The 27,586-nt window shown below is 35.9% G+C and overlaps 1 protein-coding gene across 4 annotated transcripts in view; it reads left to right on the top strand.

The window, feature by feature from the left end:
- Positions 1-11,311: 11,311 nt before the first annotated feature.
- The window catches only part of LOC131049261 (uncharacterized), a 103,949-nt gene continuing 87,674 nt past the window's right edge, over positions 11,312-27,586 (top strand). For all 4 annotated transcript variants that reach the window (XM_057983304.1, XM_057983305.2, XM_057983303.2 and 1 more), the window contains exon 1: positions 11,312-12,037. In XM_057983304.1, the coding sequence (XP_057839287.1) occupies positions 11,573-12,037 (465 nt within the window). In that variant the 5' untranslated portion in view covers positions 11,312-11,572. The remainder of the gene's footprint in view (positions 12,038-27,586) is intronic.

Here is a 27,586-nt window from a genome sequence, read left to right as displayed (position 1 = left end):
CAATTTTATGCAATCTCTTGTTAAAATATCTATATGCCTTGCTCTTAGATGAATAACCAAGAAATATTCCTTCATCACTTCTAGGATCAAATTTGCCAATATACTCATCTCTTTTGATATAACATTTACTTCCAAATATTATGAAATACTTAAGAGTAGGAGTATTACCAAACCATAGTTCATGAGGGGTCTTATCGGTTTCACCTTTGATGTGAACTTTATTGAATGTATAGATTGTTGTGATGACTGCTTCTCTCCAATACACATGTGGTAAATTTGCTTCTAATAACATACTTCTTGTTGCATCCAAGATAGTTCTATTTTTCCTTTCAACAATTCCATTATGTTGTGGTGTTCGAGGTGCTGATAGCTGTCTTCAGATTCCATTCACTTCATAGAATGTATTAAAGTCCTTAGATGTGAATTCTCCTCCTTGATCTGATCTTAAGCATTTGATTTTCTTACAAGTTTCATTTTCAACCATTGCTTTGAATAGTTTGAACTTTCCAAGTGCTTTTGATTTTTCTCTGAGAAAAGTAACCCAACACATTCTAAAATAGTCATCAATGATTAGCATGAAATATCTATCACCTCGTAAGCTTTTAGTTCTAGCTGGACCACATAAATCAGTGTGAATCAAATCAAGAGCATTATTGGATTTTTCTGGAATACTTTTGAAACTAGCTTTAACTTGTTTTCCAAATTGACATTCCTTACATATTGTATTATGAGGTTTGACAATTTTAGGTAAATCTCTAACTGCCTTAATAGTACTGATCTTTACCATGCAATCAAAGTTTACATGACAGAGTCTCTTATGCCATAACCAACTTTCATCTATATGTGCAATCAAGCATGTCTTTTCACTGTTATTCAAATGAAAGATATTACCTCTAGTTTGATTACCGGTTGCAATTTCCAAACCAGTTCTATTCATGATTTTGCATTTTGCATTTTTAAATTGTAACTGAAATTCTTTCTCAACTAATTGACCAACACTTAAAAGATTATGCTTTAATCCTTCAACATAGTAAACATTGTCAGTGTTATGCTTACCATCAAGAGATATTGTACCCTTACCTTTGATTGAACAGGCTTTGTCATCTCCAAATCTTACTAAACCTCCATTGTATTCTTGAAAGTTCAAGAATTTACCTTTGTCTCCTATCATATGATGTGAGCATCCTGAGTCAATGATCCATTCATCCTTTACTTCAATTTTAGCTGCTAGGGCTTGTTCTACTAGTTGAGAAGTAGGTGTTGGTTGATCTTATGTTATAGAAACAAAAACCCATCCATTGTTTGCGGGATCCTCATCAAAATCATCAATCACACCTTCATTAGCAATGTAACAAGATTTGTCTTTGTTCTTCTTAAATATGTATCTATGATATTCAGGATTAGGCTTGTATGTTCTTCTAGCTTCTTCTCTTAGTCTAGCATGTCTATCATGACATCTCAAAGCCATATGACCAATCTTATTGCAGTTAAAACATTTGAAGGGTGCTTTACCTTCATACTTACTTCCAACTAGACCTTTAGGCATTTGCCTTGCAAATAGTGCTTCAATTTCTTTAAGTTCTTCATTTTCTTTCCTGCTTTCTTCAAGTTCTCTTGCATAAAAGGCTTTCCAATCAAATTTGTCAAATGATGGAGCAGATGATGTTGATGCTTTAAAGTCTAAATCTATCTTAATAGTAGCTACAAGACCAAATTCTTCAATTTCAAAAGCTGAAAGTTTCCCAATCAATGTATCCCTAGTTACTGATGTATTAGGCATTGTTCTCAACTCATTTATAGCAGTAACCTTCATTTTATATGCCAGTGGCAATCCTCTTAAAACTTTTGAAACAATTTCATCCTCACTTATTGTTCCTCCACAACATTTAATACCCAAAACAATTTCATTTACTCTTTCCATAAAAGCAGAAATCCTTTCATCTTCTTCCATTTTTAGATGTTCATACCTAACATAGAAGCTTTCAAGTTTTGCAATTTTGACTGTGGAATCTCCTTCATTCAGTGTCTCCAAATGATCCCAAATAGCTTTTGCAGTAGACCTATCTAATAGTCACATGATTTGTTGATCTGATAATGCACTCAAAAGTGCTTCTCTTGCTTTGCAATAATTTTCCTCATCTTTTGTCAAGTTAGTTGGACTGGGTTGACCAGGTACAGCAACAGTATGACCTTTCTTTGTAACTTCCCAGATGTCTTTTCCAATGCAATTTAGATGTGTCTCCATTATGATCTTCCATATGCCATAGTTGGTTCCATCAAGTTTAGGACTGTCCATCCTGAAACAATCAGTAGACATTGGATCTCCTCAAGTTGTTAAACTTCTGCAAAAGAGGACTATGCTCTGATACCAATTGTTAGGTCCCGGAGACAACTGAGAGGGGGGGGGGGGGGGGTAAATCAGTTGTCTAATAAATTCAAACCAAAAATAACTTAACCAACTTAATGCTTAATACCAGTAAACCAGTTAAGTATGCTGATAGACAGTTTAACAGTTAATTGCTATATCAGTAAAGATTAATGCATGAAACATAAACACAAAGTCATCCACAACACATAACACCAATATTTGTACATGGAAACCCTGTAAGGGGAAAAACCATAGTGGGAAACCTTACCCACAATCAGATGATACTACTGTAGATAATAAGTGTACATAAATGGGGTCTGCACGTGCAGAAAGGCCAACAGCCTAGAGCTCACTGCTCAATCACAAAATGGGAGTCACATTGACTACAGTTGGACGGTTAAATCCAATAAGAATGTATTGCACAAAATAGCATCTTCATATGCTAGATTCAGTACCGGTGTAATGCTGATATGCTTTCACAAAAACCTAACTTCACCTTCAAATGATGTCTGCGTGTATTGCACTGCTTAATCTCGCATATACCTTCACACAATTCTTTTTCGCATTCCACACTTGATCTTACAAATAAGATCTTACCTTTATACCATAACCTAAGACCAATTTTAGTAGGTCGACTCTACAAGATATTACAATAAAAATATTTTACAAATAATATAATATTCAATGCAATAACCGATTGAACATGTCGGCTTAATGCATTTACAACAATAATTAATCATTTCCATAGCGTGCCGTGCTGATTTGGAAAAGATAAACCTACTGGTGTAACCCTAGATAACCTCGAACCTATTTGCCGGTAAAAGCAAATATGCAAATATGAATATATCAATGATTAATTCGTTAAGATAAGATTTCTACACGATGTCTTCGATATTACCAAGTGTCTTCCATAACATTCCAAGAGCCGGTGATCATTATATCCTGTTGGTGAACCATATACCAATAACTGTGCAATAGTTACTTGCTTGCCGGTGAATGCTACTGGATCTCCAAAGTGCTAGTGTTTTAGTAGGTGTTGACATCAATGACAAAACCATACCAAAATACCAACAATGCGTGTATGTGGAAAGGTAATTCCACATTTTGTGAAAGAAAATGTACATGCTTTTCTGAACTATGATATACATGGATAATAAATTTTCTGCAATGTTTCTTTCTTTCGCTTTTTGCACTTGCGCTCTCTTTTTCAATGATTACTTCCATATATTATATTACAACATAATATAAAAGTATAATAGAATAATATATTCAAGTATAATATAATACTCAACTTGAAATAAAATAATATATATTCAATTATAAGGTCAATTATTAGCTGATATTATTCACTATTAAGGTTAATTGACAAGGGAAAAAGTAATATATTTTAAGGTTAACTTGTCATTATATTATAATAGTATAATATATTCAAATATAATATAATATATCTTAATTTCAATTTACAATATTATATTAAATTTTCAGATATAGTATACAATATACAATATACAATATTAATAAAAAATTAATAAAATGAAAATATATAATTATGAAATAAACTTAGTGAATTACTAAATGTAAGTAATTAATAAATTCTCAAATTTCAAAAAGAAAAAAATAAATAATATAATCGTATAATATAATAAAAAAATTGAATATACAATATACAATATTACATTAACTCATTAAATTCAACTACAAAATTTTGAATTCAATTTTTTATACAAATGACTAAATAAATTGAATTAGGAAAATTCAATTAAACATTCAAAGCATCTAATTGAATTCAATATTTAATAATCAACTAATATTTAAATATATTTTTACAATACTAGAACGAATTTAAATAGTCAAATAATATTGCAATAATTAAATAAATTACATTAAACATGAATATATTGATATTAATATTAATAAAGTTGCAAACTTGACAAAGGTTAACAATATTAATAATGATTTGATAACTTGATAAAATCTAAATAGTTTTATTAATTTTAATTATATCAATGTATATGACTCATTTATTTCTTATTTGTTTATAAAATTTGTAGAAATGGGTCGATTGAAGAAATTATTTGAATCTGATCAACAAAGAAAGGAATATCAAAGAGAATATCAGAGACAATATATGAAATGAAAAAATGAACAAATGTCAGATGCAAAAAAGGAAGAGCAAAAGAGGCGAAGGAATGAAGCAAAAAGAGCTATATCTACGTATAAAAGATTACAACTATCAACACAAGAATTACCAGCACAACATAGTGAATCTGAAATTTTACAATTCAATAGATGTCAACAACCAGTTCGAGATGTACATCCACACTAAATCGGTTTTCATGAGGAATCTCTCCAAACAACGTTGAATGAAAATAACACAGAAAACGTTGGAAATTTACGAGAAGGGGAATCCCAATCTCCAATCGATTTTAATACAAATAACACAACAAATCCAAATGGATCACTTGGCACTGAATTTAAAAAGGTGCAAATGACATTTTGTAATCATTTAGATGCCTACCAATCGCCATCAATGTGTCATATTTGCCAAGAATCTTATATTGGAATGAAAGTTTTCCAAAATCTAGAAGGCCCTGTTTGCAACATATGCAAGAAAGAGAGAGGAATAAACAAATTTTAAGCTATGAATAATATGGAACCTGAAACCCAACCACCCGAACTATTATGTTTGACACAAGTAGAAGAAATGCTTATCGCACGTGTAAATCCAATATTACAAGTCACACATGCCACATGTGGTTAGTTTAAATATAAAGGACACACAATTAGCTTTCCACAACACATAAAAAAAAAATAGCCAACAAATTTCCACATTGTATTACAAGCTTGCCAATAATTATAGTACGAAGGAGAGATCAACGCGGGACGAGTTACAATTTTAGAGTAAATAGGGACCGTGTGTACAAAGCACTACAATACAAAATTCGAAATGACAAGTTTTATGCAGACATGACGATTGATACATCTGTTATTAAAAATTTATCAGAAAAAGCTGATCAAAATATATTTGAAAAGTTGAAAATTGTGAACATGGAATTACATTCTGATACAAATGAAATTGTGTTTGTTGGACTGGTCTTGGAAACTGAAGAAGATAACATTATTGATCACATGACATCGATGGCATCAAGACCACCAAACACACAAAAAGAGATGGAGTTGATTCGTGCATGGATTAACAACAAAAACACAAATCCATCATCATTGATCGAGTGGCCAACAATTGGTGGATCTCCAATCAACGAATACACTACATTGGGACTACTCGATATGGCATTCCCGACATTGTTTCTTGACGGGAAATGTGACTAGTTGGAGCCTCAGATCAAACAAGTACATCTCCATGAATATGCAAAGCATCTAATTCGATACAAAGATAACCGTTTTGGGAAGTATCCCAGGTTCCGATATTACATTACAAATATGATTATGAGGCATCGTGCACAAATGTCAACAACGGTTTTCATCAAAAGAAATCTAGGCGAATAGCCAATCACTATAATGGAACTATGTGAGCATATGGAGAATATTTCAAACTCACATTTGGCTGATAGGCTGATGCAATTTGGGACAAGTCTAAGAGGTACAAGATCTTACTGGACAAAATGTCGAGTAAAACTAACAGACATGCTACATCAGATTGGAACGCCGACTACATTTTTCACATTAAGTGCAGTTGATTTGTATTGGTCAGACTTACATGCACTAATGCCAGGTACAACACTGTCAAATCCACGTGAAGCTTAGCTATGGCGAAAAAAAATGGTCATTGATTATCCGCATATTGTTGCACAATACATGCATCTACTTAACTCTAATTTTAGAAAAGACATCCTTGAGAAAGGATTTGATGTTAGAGATTATTGGTATCGATATGAATGGCAACACAGAGGATCTACACATGTACATGGATTTCTCTGGATACATGGATCACTAGACATGGATAACATTGATTGGTCGAATGATGTACAATGAAAAAGTGCAGAAAAATATTTTGACAACATTGTTCATGCATGGAATCCTAGCGAAGATAGACATCAATGAAATGTACATGTATGTTTTCAACTATTTATTGATCTTTGCAAAAGGCTTCATTATCAACATCCTTATAAAATCATAAATTAATCAATTCAAATTTTATTTGCAGGCATTTCGAGATTTCTGCTTACATCCATGTCTGAAAAACACAAGACAGATCGCAGAAGCTGATTTTGACAATGACTAAGAAGAAATACTCAACACATTTGAAAGACATACGATGTGCAAAGGAGCATGTCTACGTAAGAAAAAAAGGAAGAATGGTTTGCAGATAATGTTTTTTGTAAGAAATGTATTGTAACAACAATTTTCATAATAGAATAAATTGATAAATTATACAACCATCTAACAATTTTAATCAATAGTACAACGCTCCATGGCCAATTAATTTGCATGGTTCAAAAATGTACAATGATCTAGAGACCGGTGAGAAGAAGTTTGAACTCGCACAGAATGATGATAAAGTAAATACACATAACAAGTACGTATTACAACTTTGGAGAGAAAACATTTACTGGAAACCCATTCTCTCTAGACATGCAGTAATTAAATACATTGCAAAGTATGCAGCCAAATCAGAGAACAGTTCAAAAACATACCAACAGATGTTACTACGGTTGGCAAATATTGAAAACCCAGATGATTCTGCAATAAAGGCTTATCGAAAGCTACTAATTGAAACAATAATTGAGAGAGACATTGGAGCGCAAGAAACGAGCCACATGCTATTGGAATTGCCATTGGTATAAAGTAGCAGAAAATTTATTAATTTGAATGTCTCAACTGAAGTTTTCAAGCGCGTGGTAGAAGATGTTGAAAATAATGATGAAGAACACACAGTCTCATTCATAGATGCATATTGAAATAGGTCATTTTATATGGAATCTATATCATTGATTGATGCAACAAAATCATGGATATACAATCTGAAAAGAAAAAGTGACAACAAATGGAGTCCATGAAAAAGAGCAAGTATTGTCAGAGTATTCCCCAGGTTCGCGTCCATTCCAACACGTGGCTCCAAGAAATGGATCACATTTTGTTTTTCAGAATTGCTACTATACAAACCTTTTCGCAACATTGAAAGGGACATTGAGAATAATGATGATACAATACAGAAAAATTGGGATAACTTCAATTACAATCAATGGCATGTGCAATAGAGAATAGAAACAGAGAATGATGAAAACATTGAAGTCTCGAAAACTGAAGAAAATGATACTAGGCAAGAAGAAACTACATAAAATGAGTGGGAGATAATATCTAGGCTTCACCGTGGCCAATTAATGCAAACTTCAGAGATAGAAATGCTCGACAGGAGAGGCTTAGATAAAGAGACAGATTGGTCGACTGATTATGAAGGTGAAGAATATACTGACAAGGCCATGAATTTCATTGCCACCATGAAAAGTATTGGTTCTCTCATCCATGATGATATACCACAGATTGTCAACTATTGCAACCTCAACAATCAATAGGAAGAGGCACTGAATATTATCATTTCACACTACCTCACAAATGGAACAAAGCCTCCTTTATTCATGATAATTCAAGGTACGGATGGAACAGGGAAATCAAATTTAATAGGCGCTATAAATGAAGCACTAAAAAATGCTTCCATGCCAAATCGATCTCCTCTACTTGTGCTTGCACCAATCGGAGTTGCTGCCTTCAATATAGGAGCATCAACCATTCATTCAAGATTAAGAATACCCATAAGAGATTTTACAGATCTTTAGGGAACAAGACTAACAACCTTCCAAGAGGAGATGGCACATGTTAGATATATCTTGAATGATGAAATGAATTTTATTGGCGAAAGGTTATTGGAGAACATAGATGCACGTCTACGCGAAGCTTTTCCTTCAAATGCTAATGAAAATTTCGCAGGTATGTCTTCTACTAAAGTTTAAAAAATTATAATTATTCCATTCTATTTCAACTATTATACTATAGAAATATTTAAATGTGAATATCATGATAGATACAAATTAATATAATTAATAGTTCTAAAAAATGTTCTGGAATATCTATAATTCTGGTTGGTGATCTTGGACAATTGCCTCCAGTGAACGATAGGTTGCCATATAATAGTAGGACAGGCAAAACTTTTGTGGGAACAATTTAGAACTATTATTACTTTGTATCATATCTATCGACAAGAAGGGCAAGACGGTGACCAAGAATGCTTTCGACAACTGTTAATGAACATAAGAGATGCAAAACCAACATTCGATGATTGGATGTTACTAATGGCAAGGTCTTCTATGACAATTGATACAACAAGCAATCAAGAATTGATAGTTGTGTGCATTTATTTTCAACAAACGATAATGTTCACAACCACAACAAGAAAAAATTACAATCATTAAAAAATCCAGTTGCACACAACATTGCATCAAAAGTACGAAATGTTACTGCGAACGAAAGTGGAATGGATGATGAACTTGATGTAGAATTATTATTATCCAAAAATGCTAGAGTAATGCAGGACTTGTCAATGGAGCTTTAGGAAATATTAGAAAAATTGTTTATAAACCCGGAAGTGCACCACCTCAACCACCAGCATACATGTTAGTTGAATTTGACAATTGCTCTAGATTGCCATTCGATGATCATCATCCATCCATTATTCTTATTCCATCAATCGAAAGAGGTTGTTCTTCTCAAATACCATTGTGCATGGGCACTAACGATACACAAATCTCAAGGAATTACTCTTCAAAAGGCACCATCAATATAGGGCCAATAGAAAGAACAGGTTTGACGTTTGCGGCAATCTCTCGCGTGAAAAGCTTATAGGGACTACATATCATGCCACCATTCAGCTATGTTAGGTATGAGAAATTGAACAAAGGCAAACAAGGCTTCAACGGGAAAAAAGAAGAAGAAAGGTTTCAATCCATTGAGAACAATTCACGTAAGTTTTGCTTTCATGAAGTACATCTATTTTCCACTTACTTGAATACTACTATATTATGAAAATTGGTTCCTCTTAATGACAATCAATATTTTTAATAATAAGAATGACAATCTTAATCTTAATTTGCTTTCTTCTCACAGGGCCCTAACATAACAGGGCCCTAACATAAATGTGATGACATGGAAAAAACAATTGAATTTCTATGACATCAATATCGTTATGTACAAATGAAAATGTACATTACTCCCCTTCCATATTATAGAATAAGGTTGCAAGTTTTTCCAACCATTAATTATAAATAATTATACCTCTAAACTGGCGTATTTTAAAATGTTAATATTAATGTCAATTTCTTTTGTTTTTAACAGGTGCTTTACATAAACCCGAAGACGTGGAGAGAACTTTTACATTCAAAAGTACCAATTGTAAAATGTATTCCATTGACTATCACTACCTCAATTGTATTACCATTCCAAGCTCTATTTTTGTACTTGTATAGATGTTGAATGAATTTGTACACATGTGAGAACAAACCACAATTCACTCAATGTTCTCAAATTTGATCATGACATGCTATAATTTTTCCGATTGATGTCCGCTACATGTACTGTGACTATGGTGATATAAAAATCATTCCGAAATTGGAGTATGTTTTACAAATGTATTTTATTAATATATGAAAGTTGTTCAAAATTTTTCAATAAGGCTGTGTCAATTAGTTTAATAAAGTGTTTAAACTTTACAATATAAATTCATTATTAATTAAATTAACATTAACAACTAATTAATTATTTAAATATAATCAATATTCTATTAGAAATTTTTAATGAATCTTTTAAAGTTAAGAAATTTATTATAGTGATAAAATATGCAAAATGTATTTAAATAATTTATTAAACTCAATTTAGTTATAAAAAATAAGAAATTCAAGAAACTTAATAATATCAAATGTTAAATCTTAATATCTTGACATACATGAACAAACATATTTACTCAAAATGTTTAAAATATTCTAATAGTTTTTCTCAAAATAAGAACAATCTATTATATATAAATAAAGTAACCATGATATCTACCCTAACCCTACCCATGTTTGCAACCATGACCGTAAATCGTAAGCATGATTCTCATTAATCCTAACTCTAATCCTAACCTCAAGTATACACCGTAACCCCTACGACCGTAAATCGTAAGCATGATTCGTAAGCATGATTCTCATTAATCCTAACTCTGATCCTAACCCTAAATGTACACCGTAACCCAAAAAATTAAGCCTAAACCTAATAATACAACAACCAATTTATATATTATCTACTTATTAGATGTCTTCAACCTTGTGTTGCGACTGCTACTAGCATATATATATATATATACATATATACATATATATATATATATATATGTATATATATATATATGTATATATATATATATGTATATATATATATATGTATATATATATATATATATATATATGTATATATATATATATATATATATATATATACATATATATATATATATACATATATATATATATATACATATATATATATATATGTATATATGTATATATATATATATATATGTATATATATATTTATATATAAAATATGCCCACTGATATCCTTCTTGAGGCACCTAACTTTACGATTTAAATTAAAAATAATAGAGTTTAGGCACCTATATATATATGTGCTAGTTACGATGAACAAAAACCTATTATATTCACATATAAATCAGTCAATAAAAACTAAAAACATTTAATAATATAATTATTTACTTTGTCAATAATTTAATAAAAATATAATAATATAATAATAAATAATATTTTTTTAAAGTGAAATAATAAACAAATATAATACCTTTCTATTCTTTACCTATATTCCTCTATAATAGATATACTATTTAAATTTAAAATAAATAAAATTTAAAGCGTATTTCCTTTCAAACTGTTTTGATCGATTATGAGTGATGCTTAGCGGGCATGTTATTGGACACATTTATGAATTTCTTCCTATAAAGTAGAGATCGATACATATATGGACTGAATTGAATGCAAATAAGCAGGAGCACAAACTGGAACTAAAAATTCGTATAAATTTGCTGATAAAGGTCACTGAAAACTCGAGCAGGGCAGAAATTAGACACCATGACTTCTGAAGAAGAAAGCTCGTGAGAAAATCTTTCAGCCAAGATTTAAAAAATAAGTGCGTGTTGATTTAATGGCTGGAATGTCTCTGTGTCCTTCTCCCCACTTGCCACGGAATATCCACAAACCCCACAGGGCCTCCAGGGGACTATTCAATACTTATTCTTTTGCAAATGGCATTTGTAGAAATACGAGGCATTTATCTCCTCATAGAACCAGCTACAGAGTATTACTCAACAATGCTCCAAGGTTTGACCATTCAGAGGCGGCGGTTTCATCTTCAAATGCTGGAAATGTTTGGGATAATTTTGAGGACATGGATAAGGAAATAGACTATCCCATGTTTAGAAGCTTTGAAAATGACCTATGCAAACTCACTCTGGCTGGTTACTGCAGTTTAGAGGAGGCCGTTGCAGCAGCAGCAGCAGATGGTGGAATAACAGCAGCAGAACACATTGCTGATGGGCGTTCTTTGATGGTTATTGAAACATTCAATCCAGGGTTCCCCGGTGAGCACAGTACCGTCAGCACAAAACTTGTAAGAATCTTTTCTTATGCCTGAGGTATTTTGTTGTGTCTAATTGAAGCTCAAGCGGAAAGAAGAGTGTTTATCGAAATGTGTGGTTTTAGATTTTTCTTTTCCCGTTGTGATTTGGAAATGTCCCTAGCTCCTTATAGCTGTAATTGAAGTTTAACTTTTTATAGATACCCAAATTTTGGAAGTCACAGATGAAAACCTCTATCTACTTCTTGTGATGATGACATTGCTCTTGAAAGAAAAACCTAGACCGGAGGTTTAATAGCTATTATCTGTTTTATGTAGTAAACCTCGATGTGATGGAGTGAAAAGGTATACACAAATATATACATCGATATAAATAAGATCACATACTAATATCCTTCAATATCTCATTACTGTTTTCATACATTCTTCATCATTCACACTATCATATCATATACCACAGTCCTCTCAGTCGTATATCATTTATCTATGTCTTACGCTTTTATCCATATTTTATGATTCATTCCCATGTTTTATTCATATATATCTTTCGCACTTCCTTATTATTAGACATATATAATTCATGATTCATGCTCTTATCTCCCACTTTTCGCTTCCTTATATTGACTCTTTTTGTCTTTTCATGATGTCTTTCTCTTATATTCTTTGATAATAACTCCCAATCATGCATAATAACCGTCTTCCAATGATTTTTCTTCATTCTTTATGATATACTTTTTTAATAGTTTATTTAGGTATGTTATTGATGTAGGAGCATCCAAGGGTGTAGGAGCAATTGTGCATCACTCAAAAATATTTATTTAATTTGGTTAAGTTTGGTGAATAATTTTATTTTCACTAAAGGCTAAATTGTGATGCCCCACAATTGGGAATGCCGTAATTCTCATTTTCCAAACACATAAGCGTGGTTAGAAAATACCTTTCACCTGATTGAAACCCTGCAAACAGATTAGAAACCATTTACAACAATAATTTCAATAAGCAGATTATCATAATTAAGCATTATTAAATTCATGACAGAATTATCAATTCAATCATAAAGCATTTAAATATATTAGGAAGGCTCAACCATAGGAGAGCATGGGAGAAAGTGACTTCGCTGGGGTGTCTCGGATCCTCTACCCTAGGCCCAAGAGTGGATATACCATCCCTCTTGGCCACATGTGGCCCATGCCATCCATATGGGGTGGTCTACCCCGCGAGGTGTCCACTTTCTGTTCCTCCTCATCTTGCCAACCATTTCCCTCTCCTTATGATTGGATTTCTTGTGTTGATTCACCATGATAGGGGGATGAGGTTACAACAGGGTGCCCCGGAAGCCCATCTCTCCTAAACCCAAAGGCAGTACCTTTTTTTACCCCTTGGCTTCATGGGACTATCTGTTCCCCACCTTGACGTGGCGTATTTAGGAGAGTGCCCTATCATCGTACCCCTCTTGCAATCCTTATACCTTCTACCATGACTGCTAACAAGCAAAACATATGAAAGATTCTAGCATCATGCATATATTTTACATATAATAAATAATTTGCAGAAATTCATAAATCAGATGCAGTTAATGTTTACTGTGATATATGCATAACAGCAGTTTATTATTCAATCATTAGCGTGCAGAGGTATAATTATAATGCAGTATTTATTCTGTTATGCACAAGGAAACTCATACCAAACAGTAATACTCAATTGAACTGCTGAATGTCTAACATCCTATCAAATATCAAGTGATTGGTTCGATGATCCTTTAACTGCTGGGCAGGCTCTTCTTATATCCCTCCAACGGTTTGAGAGTGGTGACCCTCATCAACACGTGGCTGCTGGAGTGGTGGCGTCTTTCCTTCTGTTGTTCACCAAAAGTGATAACCCAAGAACACCTGCAAATCTTTCTATGAAATGGCCAATTTCAGTCTACAAAACACATCAGGGCTTGGACAACATAACATAGGACCCTAATTGATCCTCCTGCACTTCAGGTTCTGCTAGACCTAGGGGGGGACACCCTTTTGATGCACTAAATACAACAATTATAGACACATAACTGCATCAACATTAAGCAGATAGATCATTTCACAAGCTCAATAGGTTAGGAAACATTACAGATTGGCTAGATCTGTACAAACAATAGGATGAAACAGAGCTTGGAAAGAATGGAACACACACCCCTAAACATAAAGGGAAATAGATTTGTCTTTTAAAATGTTGATCTGAAACCATCCCCAAATCTGTCAAAGACCAGTGCCTTGTTCATTGGGCAAGAGTCACACACACAAAACTACAAAATGTTAATCACAGCTGCAAATTGGTTTTCCTTACAACATATCCCTGCATTAATACCTTGTACTGATGCATTACTCAATCCATTCATAAAATTATCAGATCTGGGACACATTCCATTGTTTATGACTGATTATAGAATTTAAACTCTTCATTAAAGAATGCCTACAAACAGTCATACAATCTCCTTGAGATGACAAATTATAAGCCTCCTTGAGGATTCAATTCATAACAATTAAATGCATACACAGAGACAATATCATGGGAAATTTACTCATGCCTGACACAAGTAAGACCTGCAACTAGAAAACAATCTGTCGTCCTGCAATGTAGCCTCTATATCCTGAATAGATCCATAGAACTTTACAAGTTTGGGTCAAGAATTTCAGAAAATGGAAGCCATGAAAACTGGAGCACTTCCTCACAGAATTCTGGAACCCTTACAACTGAAAAGAATGGGGAATAAAAAGAGGAAGGAAGAAAAACAAATCCACAACTGAAAACTGCCAAGTGTCTCTCCTCTCTAACTGAATTTTGTTCCCGTGGAAACTGTTTCTAAAATATCCCACATTTGTCCAAATTAACTTCATAATTGGATTCCTCGCTCCGAGAGCTTTCCGAAAATATATAACACTTTATACCTTGGCCAAAAATTGAGTCCTAGGCGAATTAATTCCCCAATGTGCTCAAACATTTAAATTTTTCATTTATACATAATAAACAATTTTAATTTTAAATTTTTCATCTCCAAATGTGCTCTGACGTCTTGCCACGTGGCGGGGTCTGATTGGCTGATGGGGTTTACTGGGCGCCACTTGGGATGACACCTCACCTTTTGCCACTTGTCGGCCACGTCACCACCACTGGGCTGCTTGCTTGTATGCCACGTCATCGCTAATGGGTGCCACCTCACTGCCACGTGGACGGCTCTCGTTCACTTTCGCTATTTCGCGAGGTTTAAACTTCGTGCATCTTCCTTCGCGAAATAGCGCGAGCCGTTGATCTCTCTCGAACTTGCTCGCTCGTTAACCCGGCCTTCGTCTGCAAAATTTCGCCTCTTTGCCTCGGGAAGTGTGCCTGCGTGGGGTCCACTTAGTCTTCGTCCAGTCAACTCCTCCATCGCCTCGGGAAGCGTGCTCGCGCGTGGGCCCGCCTTGGGCACCCATGGGCAGCTTGTGTCAAAAGCCTTTAAGGCTTAGACATTATAGTATAGTGCGTTTTTGTATATAAATACTAAAAGCTCCCAATGCACAGCCAATGTGGGATAATTATCTTATGCCTGGGACTGCATTTTGAAGGTTTCTGAGACTTTAATGGCGTTTTCTTCTATTTGCACGAAAATGTCGATGCCCAAGCACCACGCAAGGGAGGGAAAATGCTGGCAAAGTCATGAACATTAGCTTTACACCAGCCAAATGCATTTGCAACATGTTTAATATGGCCTCCAAACAGCCACGCAAAGGGGTTTTCTATTGCTGAATGCATTTTAATGTTTCAAATTCCTTTGTATAGACAGTTACCCTCTGTAATATGCCTGCAGTTGCATAATTTTTTAAAGCTACGACTTGCACAACATGCTACTTATTTTCCTTGGTAACATATTGATAGCACAAATACTTCAATCGATGGATTTTCTGCATTTTCTCATGCCATGCAAAGAACTTGATTGCTGCTATTGTGTCCAATCGTGGGAGGAACTCAGCTCATGCTTGCAATTCCCCAAGACTCTAGCTGTTGCTTAGAAACCGCGCAGAGGGAGAGCCACACACCATGTTATGATAGAGAGGGAGGACGTTGAGGTTTCAATGCCTTGCCATTTTCCACGTGCCAATATGCATTTGCTGTTCCAAGTTTTTGCTGCTCTCTCCACAAACACCATGTTGCACTGGAGAGATTGGGAGAGGCAAGTGCTGGTTTGAATTTAGCTTGAAACATTTTAATTGCCCCTTTCTCTATTTTCTGAAAACATCCATGCCTCCTCAACCACGTAAGGGCTGCCAAACTGGTGTTTGCTTTTAAACTGGAATGTTCATTGCCCTCACCAAACACCAGTCATGTGCTACAGCAGGGAGGATGTTTGGCATTTGTTGAAGTTTTCAATGGTTCTCATAAACCATCACATAGGGAGGAGGAGAAAATGGTTGGCACTTCAAATGCCAAAAGCATTTGCTATTCACTATGCTGCCCATGTGCATTTGTTTGCAATTTTTTTTATGCAAGATGCTGGAGATTGGCATTTATTTGCTGATTTTCAAATTTGCTTTAAAGTTTTTCTTTTTTGAATTCCCCAACTCCACCACACAGCAGGGAGAAATTGATAAAGGTTAAGGAATTTGATTTTAAGCTTGACAACCACATTTGTTGATACTTTTAAATTCTTACCCATTCCATGCCATTTGCTAGGGAGAATGCTACAAAAATCCAAAACTTTTGTTTTACGCCCTTTCAACTATCAAATAGCCAGGCATTTGCTTCAATATACCATTAATGTCCATATTGCTCTTATAATATTCTCTATCTTCTTCATATCTCTTAAATCAATAAAACACTTGATTCAAAAAATAACAATTAAAACTTTGCCTGAAAAGATGCATGAAGCGGCAAGCCAGGTTGGGCCCCAAAGTGGGTCCGACTAAAAAAAATTTTCGTTTTCATGCAACTGACCCCTGGAATGCTTCACGGACCTCAAACACACCTCTGGAATCGATCAGCACCATTTTCGGATCATAAAATTGCATTTTACATCCTTCAGGCAATTACGCCACAATTTTCGCATTTAATCGCGAAGACGTAATTTTCAAACCTGTCAAAACACCTTTCTAGAGCTCGCCATCTGACAGGCATGTACTTTGATATACAAGGATGACATCTACCAAACGGTTTCTCAAGACGAGCCCCGAGCGAAGAGATATTAATTTCCGAAAATGGCCAACTGGCTTTGTCGACACTGCGGACCTGATGAAGTCAATGTTCTGGCAACACATGATGCCTTTCTCAAAAATATCAAACGACCTCCGTAGGCTCTCAAATTTGGAACATAGGTATCTTTAAGTACATATTAAATCTTTGAATTCTTAGTTCGATCACCCGACTGACAGGATGCAAACGGCGCGCTCACCAAAACGGCTACATTAACTGATATAACACTGGAGGTGCGGATAACTGAATATGATAGCTAAATGAATCCTTTTGAAAACCGATCAAACGGATTGATAGAGGCTTGAAATTTGAAACGTAGCTCATCATTTATACTAGCATTATCTCGGAACAATCATTATGGCATGACGCTTACTGAGGCAACTTTTACACTTGTGCAAACCTCACAAACTACAAACGGATTGAGCTTTGAAAACTGAGCAAATGGATTCGTCAAGACTTGAAATTTTGCATGTTGACTCACATTTATGCATATAATTGAATCCACTTTGAATTTATCCATGACAATCAATAGGGCAAAAGATGTAATCGCTCAAAGTAGGCTACTCCATAAAATCTGCATTTGTGCCTAAAATGCACTTCCAGCTCACCTCTCAAACTGGGTACCTCATAAACTTATCCAAAATGAATTCTGAAAGTTGCACATCACTGAATAGGCCAAATGAAAGGTGTGGGACATGAATCCCGAGCCTTACCCTTTGAAAATCAACTGGTCCCATTTTACCCTCTCGCAAACTAGGCCCTTCAAACTGACTCGTTTAGGTATGCAGAGCAAATTTTTGGATTGGGCCTCTAAACTTGACTCAATTTTAATCAGTCCCAACACCTTCCTTGCAAACCGTATTTTATTATTTCTTCTAACTAATCATTATTATAGAGGAAGTCGCTAGTGTTAGATGGTAAGAGGACCGGTCAAACAATTCAATTTTACAGCCTTAAATCGATCAAACAAGAAGTCCTATTGCCTCTAATTCATAAAAGCCTGATTGCTGTTAGTCAAACGACTATCTCCATGAAATTGTGAAGTCTTACTTTGTAAGACAATTTCATCGTTTGGATCTGCTGGTTATGGAAATGTAATTGCCGATTATGGATAATCAATTTGGGGGCATTACATAAATGTAGGCTAATATTGCCTCCAGATACCTTGGAAAGTGTTCAAGGCGACATAGGAGATAAAATGATTTATTATTTATGGCCCATGTCAAATGGTAAATGTATTTTTTCAGTATGGACACATGTCAATGATTATTAAAAAGAAAAATGGAGGAATTTCCCACCTTGGCGTCCACTTTGGGAAGTGGAAAAGACTTGTTAACACATGTCAAAGTAGTGGCCGCAAAGCATAAATGAAGAGTCACTTTTCTAGGCGCTCACTTTGGGGAAGTTGAAGAGTTACAAAGCAAATGGAGGGATCTCTCTCTTAGCTGCCCAAGTTTGGAAGTTGAAGAGACTTGCAATGTTTGGTCTTCTTTTGGCTATGTGTTGCTTTTCTAAGTGGCCATATGTTGCCCACCAAAAGGGGGACATGGGATCTCCAAGTGGCACAAAATGCTATAAATTGGGGCTTGGGCTAGTTATTTCATCATCCAGAGTTGAGTGGATAATTCAGAGTGGAGTTGATTATTCAAAGTTGAGAAGATTATCTCCTTCATTTTAGAGTTGAGTAGTAGCTCTAGCTTCCAAGTTTTGAAAATCCCATGAGGCTAAAGCATTTTAATTTTTTGAATATTGTATTTCAATTACTAAAGCAATATTCTTGCAAAGTTTTGAGTTATTCTCTTTGCAATGCTATGTACGAATGTTGGGTAGAGTAATCCTTCATCAAGTGTATTAGAGCATGTGTTTGGGTGTGTAAGGGGAGTACCCTTCATCAGTGGTATTAGAGCCAATGTTCTTGAGCGTGCAGTGTAATGTCCCCTTCTCGATGATGTTCTTTCAGTGGTCCATTGGCCTATTCTTGAGACCCGTAGGCTATGTGGAGTGAAGAATTAGGGTTTCAAACATTGGTGAGGCGAGAACTTACTATTTTTAGTAAGTTAGGGGTTGGCTGTTTGGATGATGCTGTCCTACTGAGCTTTCCATGCTCTGTCACTGGGTGTGAAGATCATGCTTTTTGGAGCAATAATTCATGACTTACTATTTTTAGTAAGTGGCAGTATGGAGTATTTCTATTTTTGGCAGTGGATAGGGTTCTGGTCTTGCAGTAGTTCTTTGGTCTTCTTTACTCTGCTTCATCCTGGTTTTTGTTAATGATCAGTATGGGAGTCATAAGCAATTTAATTAAATAATATTTCCTTGTCAAAGGTTTAATAGTTAAATATTTGCAGTTGCTGATTAATTGTTGAGGATGACTTAGGGAAAAATAATTAATTAATATTCATATGATTATTTCCTAAGTCAAAGGGCGAATTTGTTGGTGGCCATTTAGGAGGATTAAACATCTTTTGTTTAATGTTAATATTGCAAAAAGAGGCCACCATAAGGAAAGTTCGAACTTGCCTAGGAAAGGTAAGTGGGTGCCATGTTGGTGGGGAGACATAAGGCGAAATGAAAGTGAATTTGAATGGAGTTTGGCGCCATTTGCATTTGCATTTGGGAAGGCGTGAAGTTATAAATATGAGCCTTGGGCTCTCATTTTGGGTATCTTAAAAATTTGCATTGTTATGTTGCCGGATTGGCGTCAGAACTTTGAAGCTTCGGAGTGCAGCTCCCTAGTGCTTTCCAGTTTCGTACTTGAGATATAGTACCTAGCTGCGTGCTGTAATCTATGATACTTTCATTGCATATTTCAGTGTTTTTGGAGTTTGGAGTGATTTCTGGAGTTGCTGGTTTCCCTGTGGCTAAAGCACGTTTTTGATCACACCTCTCTGCCTGAGTGTCTGGTAATTCTGGGTACTGGTTCAATCATCCTTCTTGCTGCTGGCGATTCATATTGTAAGTTTGTGGCACTTTTCATTGAGTATTGAATTTAATAATGCAAATTGAAAATACCTAGCTAGGCGTGGGTTTTAGAGGGTGCATTGGGATGCATGCCAAGTAATTTGGGCTGTTTTGGTACCTTCCTTTTGGTTTGTCTTAGTCGCTGTTGGTCTAATGTTGGTTTGGGAGTGATTTGGGGTGAATTGAGTGAGAATTGAGAGATATGAATAATTTAGTGGGTTTATAGGTTGCTGGTTATGTATTTCCAGCCTGCTGTTTTTGATGTTGGAAGAGTTTCATGATCATTATCTTTTATGTTCAGCATTATTCTTCTACTCTCACTTTCCTTTTTATTGTAAGGCTAAGTAGTAGTTCTACTAACCCATTCTGAATTGTAATTTCTTCTCCCGCTGAAAAGTGGAAGAGGCTGGCTTGCTGCCTACATCTGATAACTTGTAATTCAGTCCTCCCGCTGCATAAGCGGTCGAGTGATGTTGGTTGTAATGGTCCTCTCGCTGCATAAGCAGTTGAGTTGAGTAATTTGTAATTCAGTCCTCCCGTTGAAATATTGCGGTAGAGTAATTTGTGTCTGCAGTATTGTTCTCTTGGCTGGTTCACCGCCAAGTTTCTTGCTTTCCCGCTGGATAAGCGGAAGGGGTTGGCTTGCCACCCAGTATTGTATTTGCTTTATCATTTCCAGCAGATTTGTGAGCTAACGAACCCCTTATCACCGTATGCTCTCACCTTCCCACATTGGGCACTTGGTGATCAAAAAGTGGAAGGGTTGCATTTTCAGCAAGCTTTGAGTTTATGTTTTCTAACCTTAATGGGTCATGTGTTGGTTGGCAATTCTTATTGCTCTTAAAACAAAAAAAAAATTATCCAGGATATTACATGCAGATAGAGCATTGAATGTGAGGTAGTCTTCCATTAGGATTTGTGGGTGGAGTGCGTGAGTTGTTGCAGAGTCAATGTTCTTGAGCGTGCCATAGAGCGCCAAATGTGAGGTAGTCTTGCACTAGGATTTGTGGTGGAGTGCGTGAGTTGTCATGGAGAAAAGTTCTTGAGTGTGCAGACAAAGCATCGAATGTGATGTAGTCTGGCACCAAGATCTGTGAGTGGAGTGCGTGTATTTGCAAGTTGCAAGATGAGCTATGTAGAGGAGTAGTTCTTGAGCATGTAGGTAGAGCATTGAATGTGAGGTAGTTTGCATCAGGACCAAAGGGTGTTGGTAAGAGGATCCATGGAGCGAGAGTTCCTAAGTGTGCAAGTAGAGTGTCGAACGTGAGGTAGTTTGAACTAGGACCTTAGGGTGTTGGTAAGAGTATTTGTGTAAAGTCTTTGAGAGGTTGAAGATTGAAAAGAGGAAAAAAAACGACACTTGTCATTGGATGGATTCCAAGGATTTCTGTACTTGTGAGAAGAGAGAGGAAATTAAGAGATAGAATGATGGAGATGCAACAACAGCTGAATAATTTATGAGTAGAGATTGGAAAGAGAAAAGCAAAGAAGAATAGAGGTGAGGGTGATTTTTTTCCAATTATATTTTGATTGTAGGAAAAAAGGAAGATGTAGCAGAGTGCCTTGCATGTGGCATTGAAGAAGAAGAGGCTGCAATAGAGGACTTGGAGGGTCCAATATTTGATGATGGAGATGAAGAAGATGATGAGTTTGTCGTAGAGATGTGTTTGTTGGAAGGCATGAAGAATGAGAACAAAGATGTTGCAGCAGAGACGAAGATGATGGACTTTGAGGGTCCCTTATTTGACGAGCAAGTTAATGAAGATGAGGATGTCATCTTGAAAGAGGAGATTAGTAGAATCAATAGCTTCTTGGAAGCCAAACCTAAGAAGAATAAAGAGATTGCAGTGGAGGCAAGTCTTTGTGAAGGCTTGGAATTGTTGACAACAAAAGAGGAAGGTGAAGAAAGAGTTGCAGCAATAGTAGTGGAATGGCTTGCATTGATTGAAGATAAAGCAACATGTCTTTGGGAAGACATGAAAGAAGAAAAAAAAGAGGTTGTAGATGTGGGTGGTGTTGCAGCATATACAGAGAAAAATAAAGATGAAGATGTAGCAGAAGTTGTGTGGTGTTGCGGCATATATAGAGAAAAATAAAGATGAAGATGTAGCAAAAGTTGTGAAATGTCCTTTGGAGGTCATAAAGCTGTTGGAGAGCATGGAATGATAGAGTATAGAGGGATTGGTTATAAAGCAAGGGATAGAAAAGGAAGAAAAGATTGTAGATGTTGCAATTGAGGATGTTGGAGTGGTGTATGTTGAGATGGTGAGTGTAGAGTGCATTTGGTGGAGGTGGTCGGACTTAGGTGGGTTAAAACCCATGAAGAAGAAAATAATGTTGTGGTGAGATGAGAAGGAATGCTGAGTGGAGCAACATTTGGAGGAGGAGATCAGATTATGGTGGAACAAATTCCACATTGAGGAAGAGGAGTGTAGAGCAAAGTTATCAGAGGAGAGCGATGCTTGTTTCAGCCAGGTGCTAGAAGAGGAGAAAGAAGAAATTTGAGGTACCTATTATTATGAAGGGGTTTGTTGAAGGTTGCTTACAACTTGAAAGGCTAGCTCAACCATCCAATTCCATTTTGTGAGATCAAGCTTACAAAGTTTTCCTACCTTGGGTGTCTAATGTAGGAGCATCCAAGGGTGTAAGAGCAATCATGCATCACCCAAAAATATTTATTTAATTTGGTTAAGTTTGGTGAATAATTCTATTTTCATTAAGGGCTAAATGCAAGCTATTATGTGTCTCCACGTACCTTGGAAAGTGTTGAAGGGGACATAGGAGATAAAAGAATATAAATTATTTATTACCTATGTCAATGATAAATGCATTTTTTCAGCAAGAACACATATTAGTGATGATTAAAAAGAAAAATGGAGGAATTTCCCACCTTGGTGTCCACTTTGGAAAGTGGAAAGGACTTGTTAACACATGTCAAAGTGGTGGCCGTGAAGCGTTAATGAAGAATCACTTTTCTAAGTGCCCACTTTGGGGAAGTTGAAGAGTTACAAAGAAAATGGAGGGATCCCTCTCTTAGGTGCCCAACTTTGGAAGCTGAAGAGACTTGCAATGTTTGGTCTTCTTTTGGATATGTGTTGCTTTTCTTGGAGGCCATGTGTTGCCCACCAAAAGGGGGGTGTGGGATCTCCAAGAGGTACACAAATGCTATAAATTGGGGCTTGGGCTAGTTGTTTCATCATCTAGAGTTGAGTGGATCATTCAGAGTGGAGTTGATCATTCAAAGTTGAGAAGATTATCTCCTTCATTTGAGAGTCGAGTAGTAGCTTCACCTTGTAGGGTTTGAAAAGTGCCATTAGGCCAAATCATTTTATTTTTCTGAATATTGTATTTCAATTATTGAAGTAATAGAAAGCAAGTTATTTTCTTTCTTGCAAATCTTTGTTTGTTTCTCTTTGTTAATCTATGTGTGAATGTTGGGTGGAATAACTCTTCATATAATGCAACAAAGCATGTGTTTAGGTGTGTAAGGAGAGTACCCTTAATCAATTATGGTGTATTCAAGGCTATATAAGTGTTGCATAATCCATATATGGGTTCATAAATGACCTTAATGACATGTGATTCCAAATGACCTCTTGTATCTTGTCCCTTATTTTCTCAAGAAACCTAGTCGGTATAGTCTTATCCTTTGAGGCCTTATAATTGTATTAACCAAGGACCTTCTTCCTTTCTTGCTTTTATGGTCATGGACTTTTCTTACTCCCAACATTATTATATATTTATATACATTGTTTCTAGTTGTGTGTGATACCCCAAAGTTTCTTGTGGTCATTCTTTTTTTTTTTCATAATTCTATGGATTCTCAAGACAGGGGTATGGGGGGATGGTAGGGACAGGTCTTGATGATTGGAGGATCAAGGGCTTACATTTGGGGATGGCATGTAATGTTTTTCAGATTCCTTGAAGTATCCTAATTATAATTTTTTCCTTTCTTTTGTGACTATATGTAATATCCCAGTAATTTTTGTTTTTGTTTTTAGACCAATAGCAATTCATCCACAACAAATAACCCGTTAAGGTTAGAGGAATAATCCAAACAACTGAAAGGGAACCCTTCCACCTTTTGTTCACTGAGAGCCCAGATTGGGAGGGTGGGAGCATACGGTGTTCTGGGGATCGTTAGCAACAATAATCAAACTGAAAATTACAATGCATGGGCGGTAAGCCAGCCCCTTCTGCTTATCCAGCAGGGTAGAAACCAAACTCTTGGCGGTAAACCGACCAAGGAAAAATTACAAGAAATTGAAGTTCAATCACTCTACCGCGTATTTCAACGGGAGGACATTACATTAAGCTATCAGTCTACCGCATATTTCAGCGGGAGGACCATTATATTGAACTTATCACTCGACCACTTATTCAGCGGGAGGATTGATTACAAAACTGAATTACAAAACTTAGAAGGCGGCAAGCCAGCCTCTTCCACTTATGTAGTGGGTAATTACAAAAGGAAGCCGAAAGAAGGGGATGATCAGTACTACTGAAACAACCTTACAATATAGAGATGAGATGAGATGAATAATTGCAGATTTCTACAACATGATTGTAATTTTTTGTTACACTAATCTGCAGGCTGAAAGTACAGTTTCAACAGCCTATGGAAACATCAAAACATTCATAACTCACTCGTTTTTTGCCCGAATCAACTCAAATCAATCCCAATCCCACCGTACATCAAATGCAATGACAACCAATCAAAGCCACATCCCAAACAAACCCATTTTTATTTTGCACGCATCCCAATGCAAAACATAAAACCCACGCCTAGCCTAGGAATTTCGATTTTATCTATTAAATTCATTGCTCATTTTAACATACTAAAAACTCACACATTGTATCGCCATAGTCTGGAAGGAAGGATGAGTCCGTACCCAGATGGATGGAGTCGCCTGGTTAAGAGATATGAGCAAATTTCACTTTCAGCAGTCCCGCGACCAGCAACCAGAAGCAATCAAATCCAACATCGAACACTCCATAATCTGCAACTCATTAACCAATCTGCAATGCGAACACAAGGGCACAGCTAGGTACTATATTGCAAGTACGAAACTGAGACTCAGCTAGGAAGCCAACTTCGAAGCTCAAATTTTCAGTAGCCAAACCGGCAGCATAACGATGCAATTTTCAAAGATGTGGAAATGGGAGCCCAAGCCTCATATTTATAACTTCATTCCTCAAATTCAAATGTCATTCCTCCAAATTCCACACCTTGCATTTGAATTTCATTCCATTGCAAGTGGACCCAAGTGTAGCGCCACTTTCTTCCTAAGTCAAGACTCACGCCAAAAAGGGGGAGGGCCCACATAAAACTCTTGGCACATAATGGAGATGCAACATGAAATAATGTTCTAAAAATATTTCGACATCCCATAGAATATATGAATTTCGCCACAACTTAGGATAAAATAGGCATTAATCTCAATTTCAATAAACCAGTAGCCAATAATCAGATTAATTAAATATTAACCTTTGGATAAGGAAATAATATTTAATTATGTCGCAAATGACTCCCGTACTGATTAATATCACAACCAAGGTGAAACTGCGCCCGGACGACCACAAAACTGCTGTCGAGTCAGAACCCTGTCTAATGCTAGAAATAGAACTGTGCCACTCAGCCACTTACTAAAAATAGTAAGTCAAGAACTACTGCTCAGAAAAACATGATCATCGCGTCCAGAGGCAAAACAAGGAGAGCTCAGTAGGACAATAACACCAGAATGGCCATTCCCTGACTTACTAAAAATAGTAAGTCCTTGTTTCATCAGTGCTAGACCCTCATACTTCAATCCACCTAGCCTACAGGTCTCCGGAATAGGCTAATGGACCACTGAAAGAGCATCAATGAGAAGGGGACATTACACTATAATCATTTGCAATTGCAACCTTTGTTGAAACTAGTTTAGCATTCAAGTGACCCAATGGGAATGATCTCAAGGTGTAGGACCCTTGCAATTGAGATCAGATTTGCAAAGAAGGATGACTCCTTTCTAAACCTAGATGCGTGCATTGATTCCAACCCAACATGGATAAACCTAAAATATAATTATATTCTACTGATTCACTAGGGAAAAGGGATAAAGAATGCAGAAAAGGAAAAGAGGTGATGTACCAAGATTTAAGTGAGTTTCCTCCTTGCTCACAACAATATAGAAAAATAACAAAATTGCCTAAACTCACACATAAGTCCATTAGCAGCTCCTACATGCAAATATCAAGGTAAGGAATCCGACAGTCATTAGTGGAGAAGAGGGAATCCAAAGATAGTTCCTGCAAACCATTATTACACAACATACATTGCCAAAAAAGAAACAAAACTCATTCAAACATGAAGGTAAGCATCATTTATACAACACATCAAAGCTGAGAAGAGGTGAAACAAAGTGATTTTATTGGTTTAGAGGCATTGAGCCTATTTACAGTTGGAGAGTTGTAGAGGATGCAAATCTCTGAAGAGAAACTAAGAAGAAACCTTCCTTAGAAATGAGCGTTGCAAGACTTTTATCTAAAAGAGGCATTGAAAGTTGTCAACGTGGTAGGCCAAAGAGAAGCCCTAGCTGCCACCTTAGCCAACTAACGAGTGACATCTATACAATGATTTGATCGATTGAGGTGTGGAAGAATACTCTTTTGTTAATGACCAACCAGAAGATCAAATCTGCCTAGGAAGTCTGTTGAAAAATACGGTTTGGGGAATGGTGTTTTAGAGTACATACATCCACAACATTAAATGAAGCATGGTCGAGCATAAAATAATCAATCTCGGGGCCTTTGACAAATAATCCCAAATGTTTCTGATTGGGATGTTCTAACCTTCATACACACCATTGTGTCATTAATTTTGAATGAATATGAAGTTTTTACACGGGATATTATGATGCATGAAGACTTCATTGTCTTGAAGACATCACCACTGGATGACACATGGGATGAAATCATGATATGCAATATGATATATCTACTACTTCATTGTGGAGCAATTGTACAAATGTTCACAAGCTAGATATATTGGGTGTTTATTATGACAAAGGGACTATTCTATGGAGGTCCATGGGACAACATTTCAGATTTGGTGCAGCTGCCATCCTTTCAATCAGCCATTATATGATTTTAGTGATGAGTGTTTTCAATCATTTCTATGGTCACATTTCCTAGGTATATTAGAATTATTCATTTTTGCAGCCACTGTTTTGAGGACCTACAGGTAATATGGCAGACACTTGTGGACAAGGTAAGGTTCATGTTTCATAAGGTGATTGATAAGTTTTATCAGAATGTCAATAGTAGGATGTGTTACATTGTTGATATTTTAGTTTTCATAACTAGGCATGAGATGTTGTTTGTAGATTCACCACAAGGAGAGGAGTACTATTATGACTTTGAGGTTGATGG

This window comes from Cryptomeria japonica, chromosome 7 (assembly GCF_030272615.1).
Source record: "Cryptomeria japonica chromosome 7, Sugi_1.0, whole genome shotgun sequence".
Lineage (NCBI taxonomy): Eukaryota > Viridiplantae > Streptophyta > Pinopsida > Cupressales > Cupressaceae > Cryptomeria > Cryptomeria japonica.
This window is presented reverse-complemented; position numbering and strand designations above follow the sequence as displayed.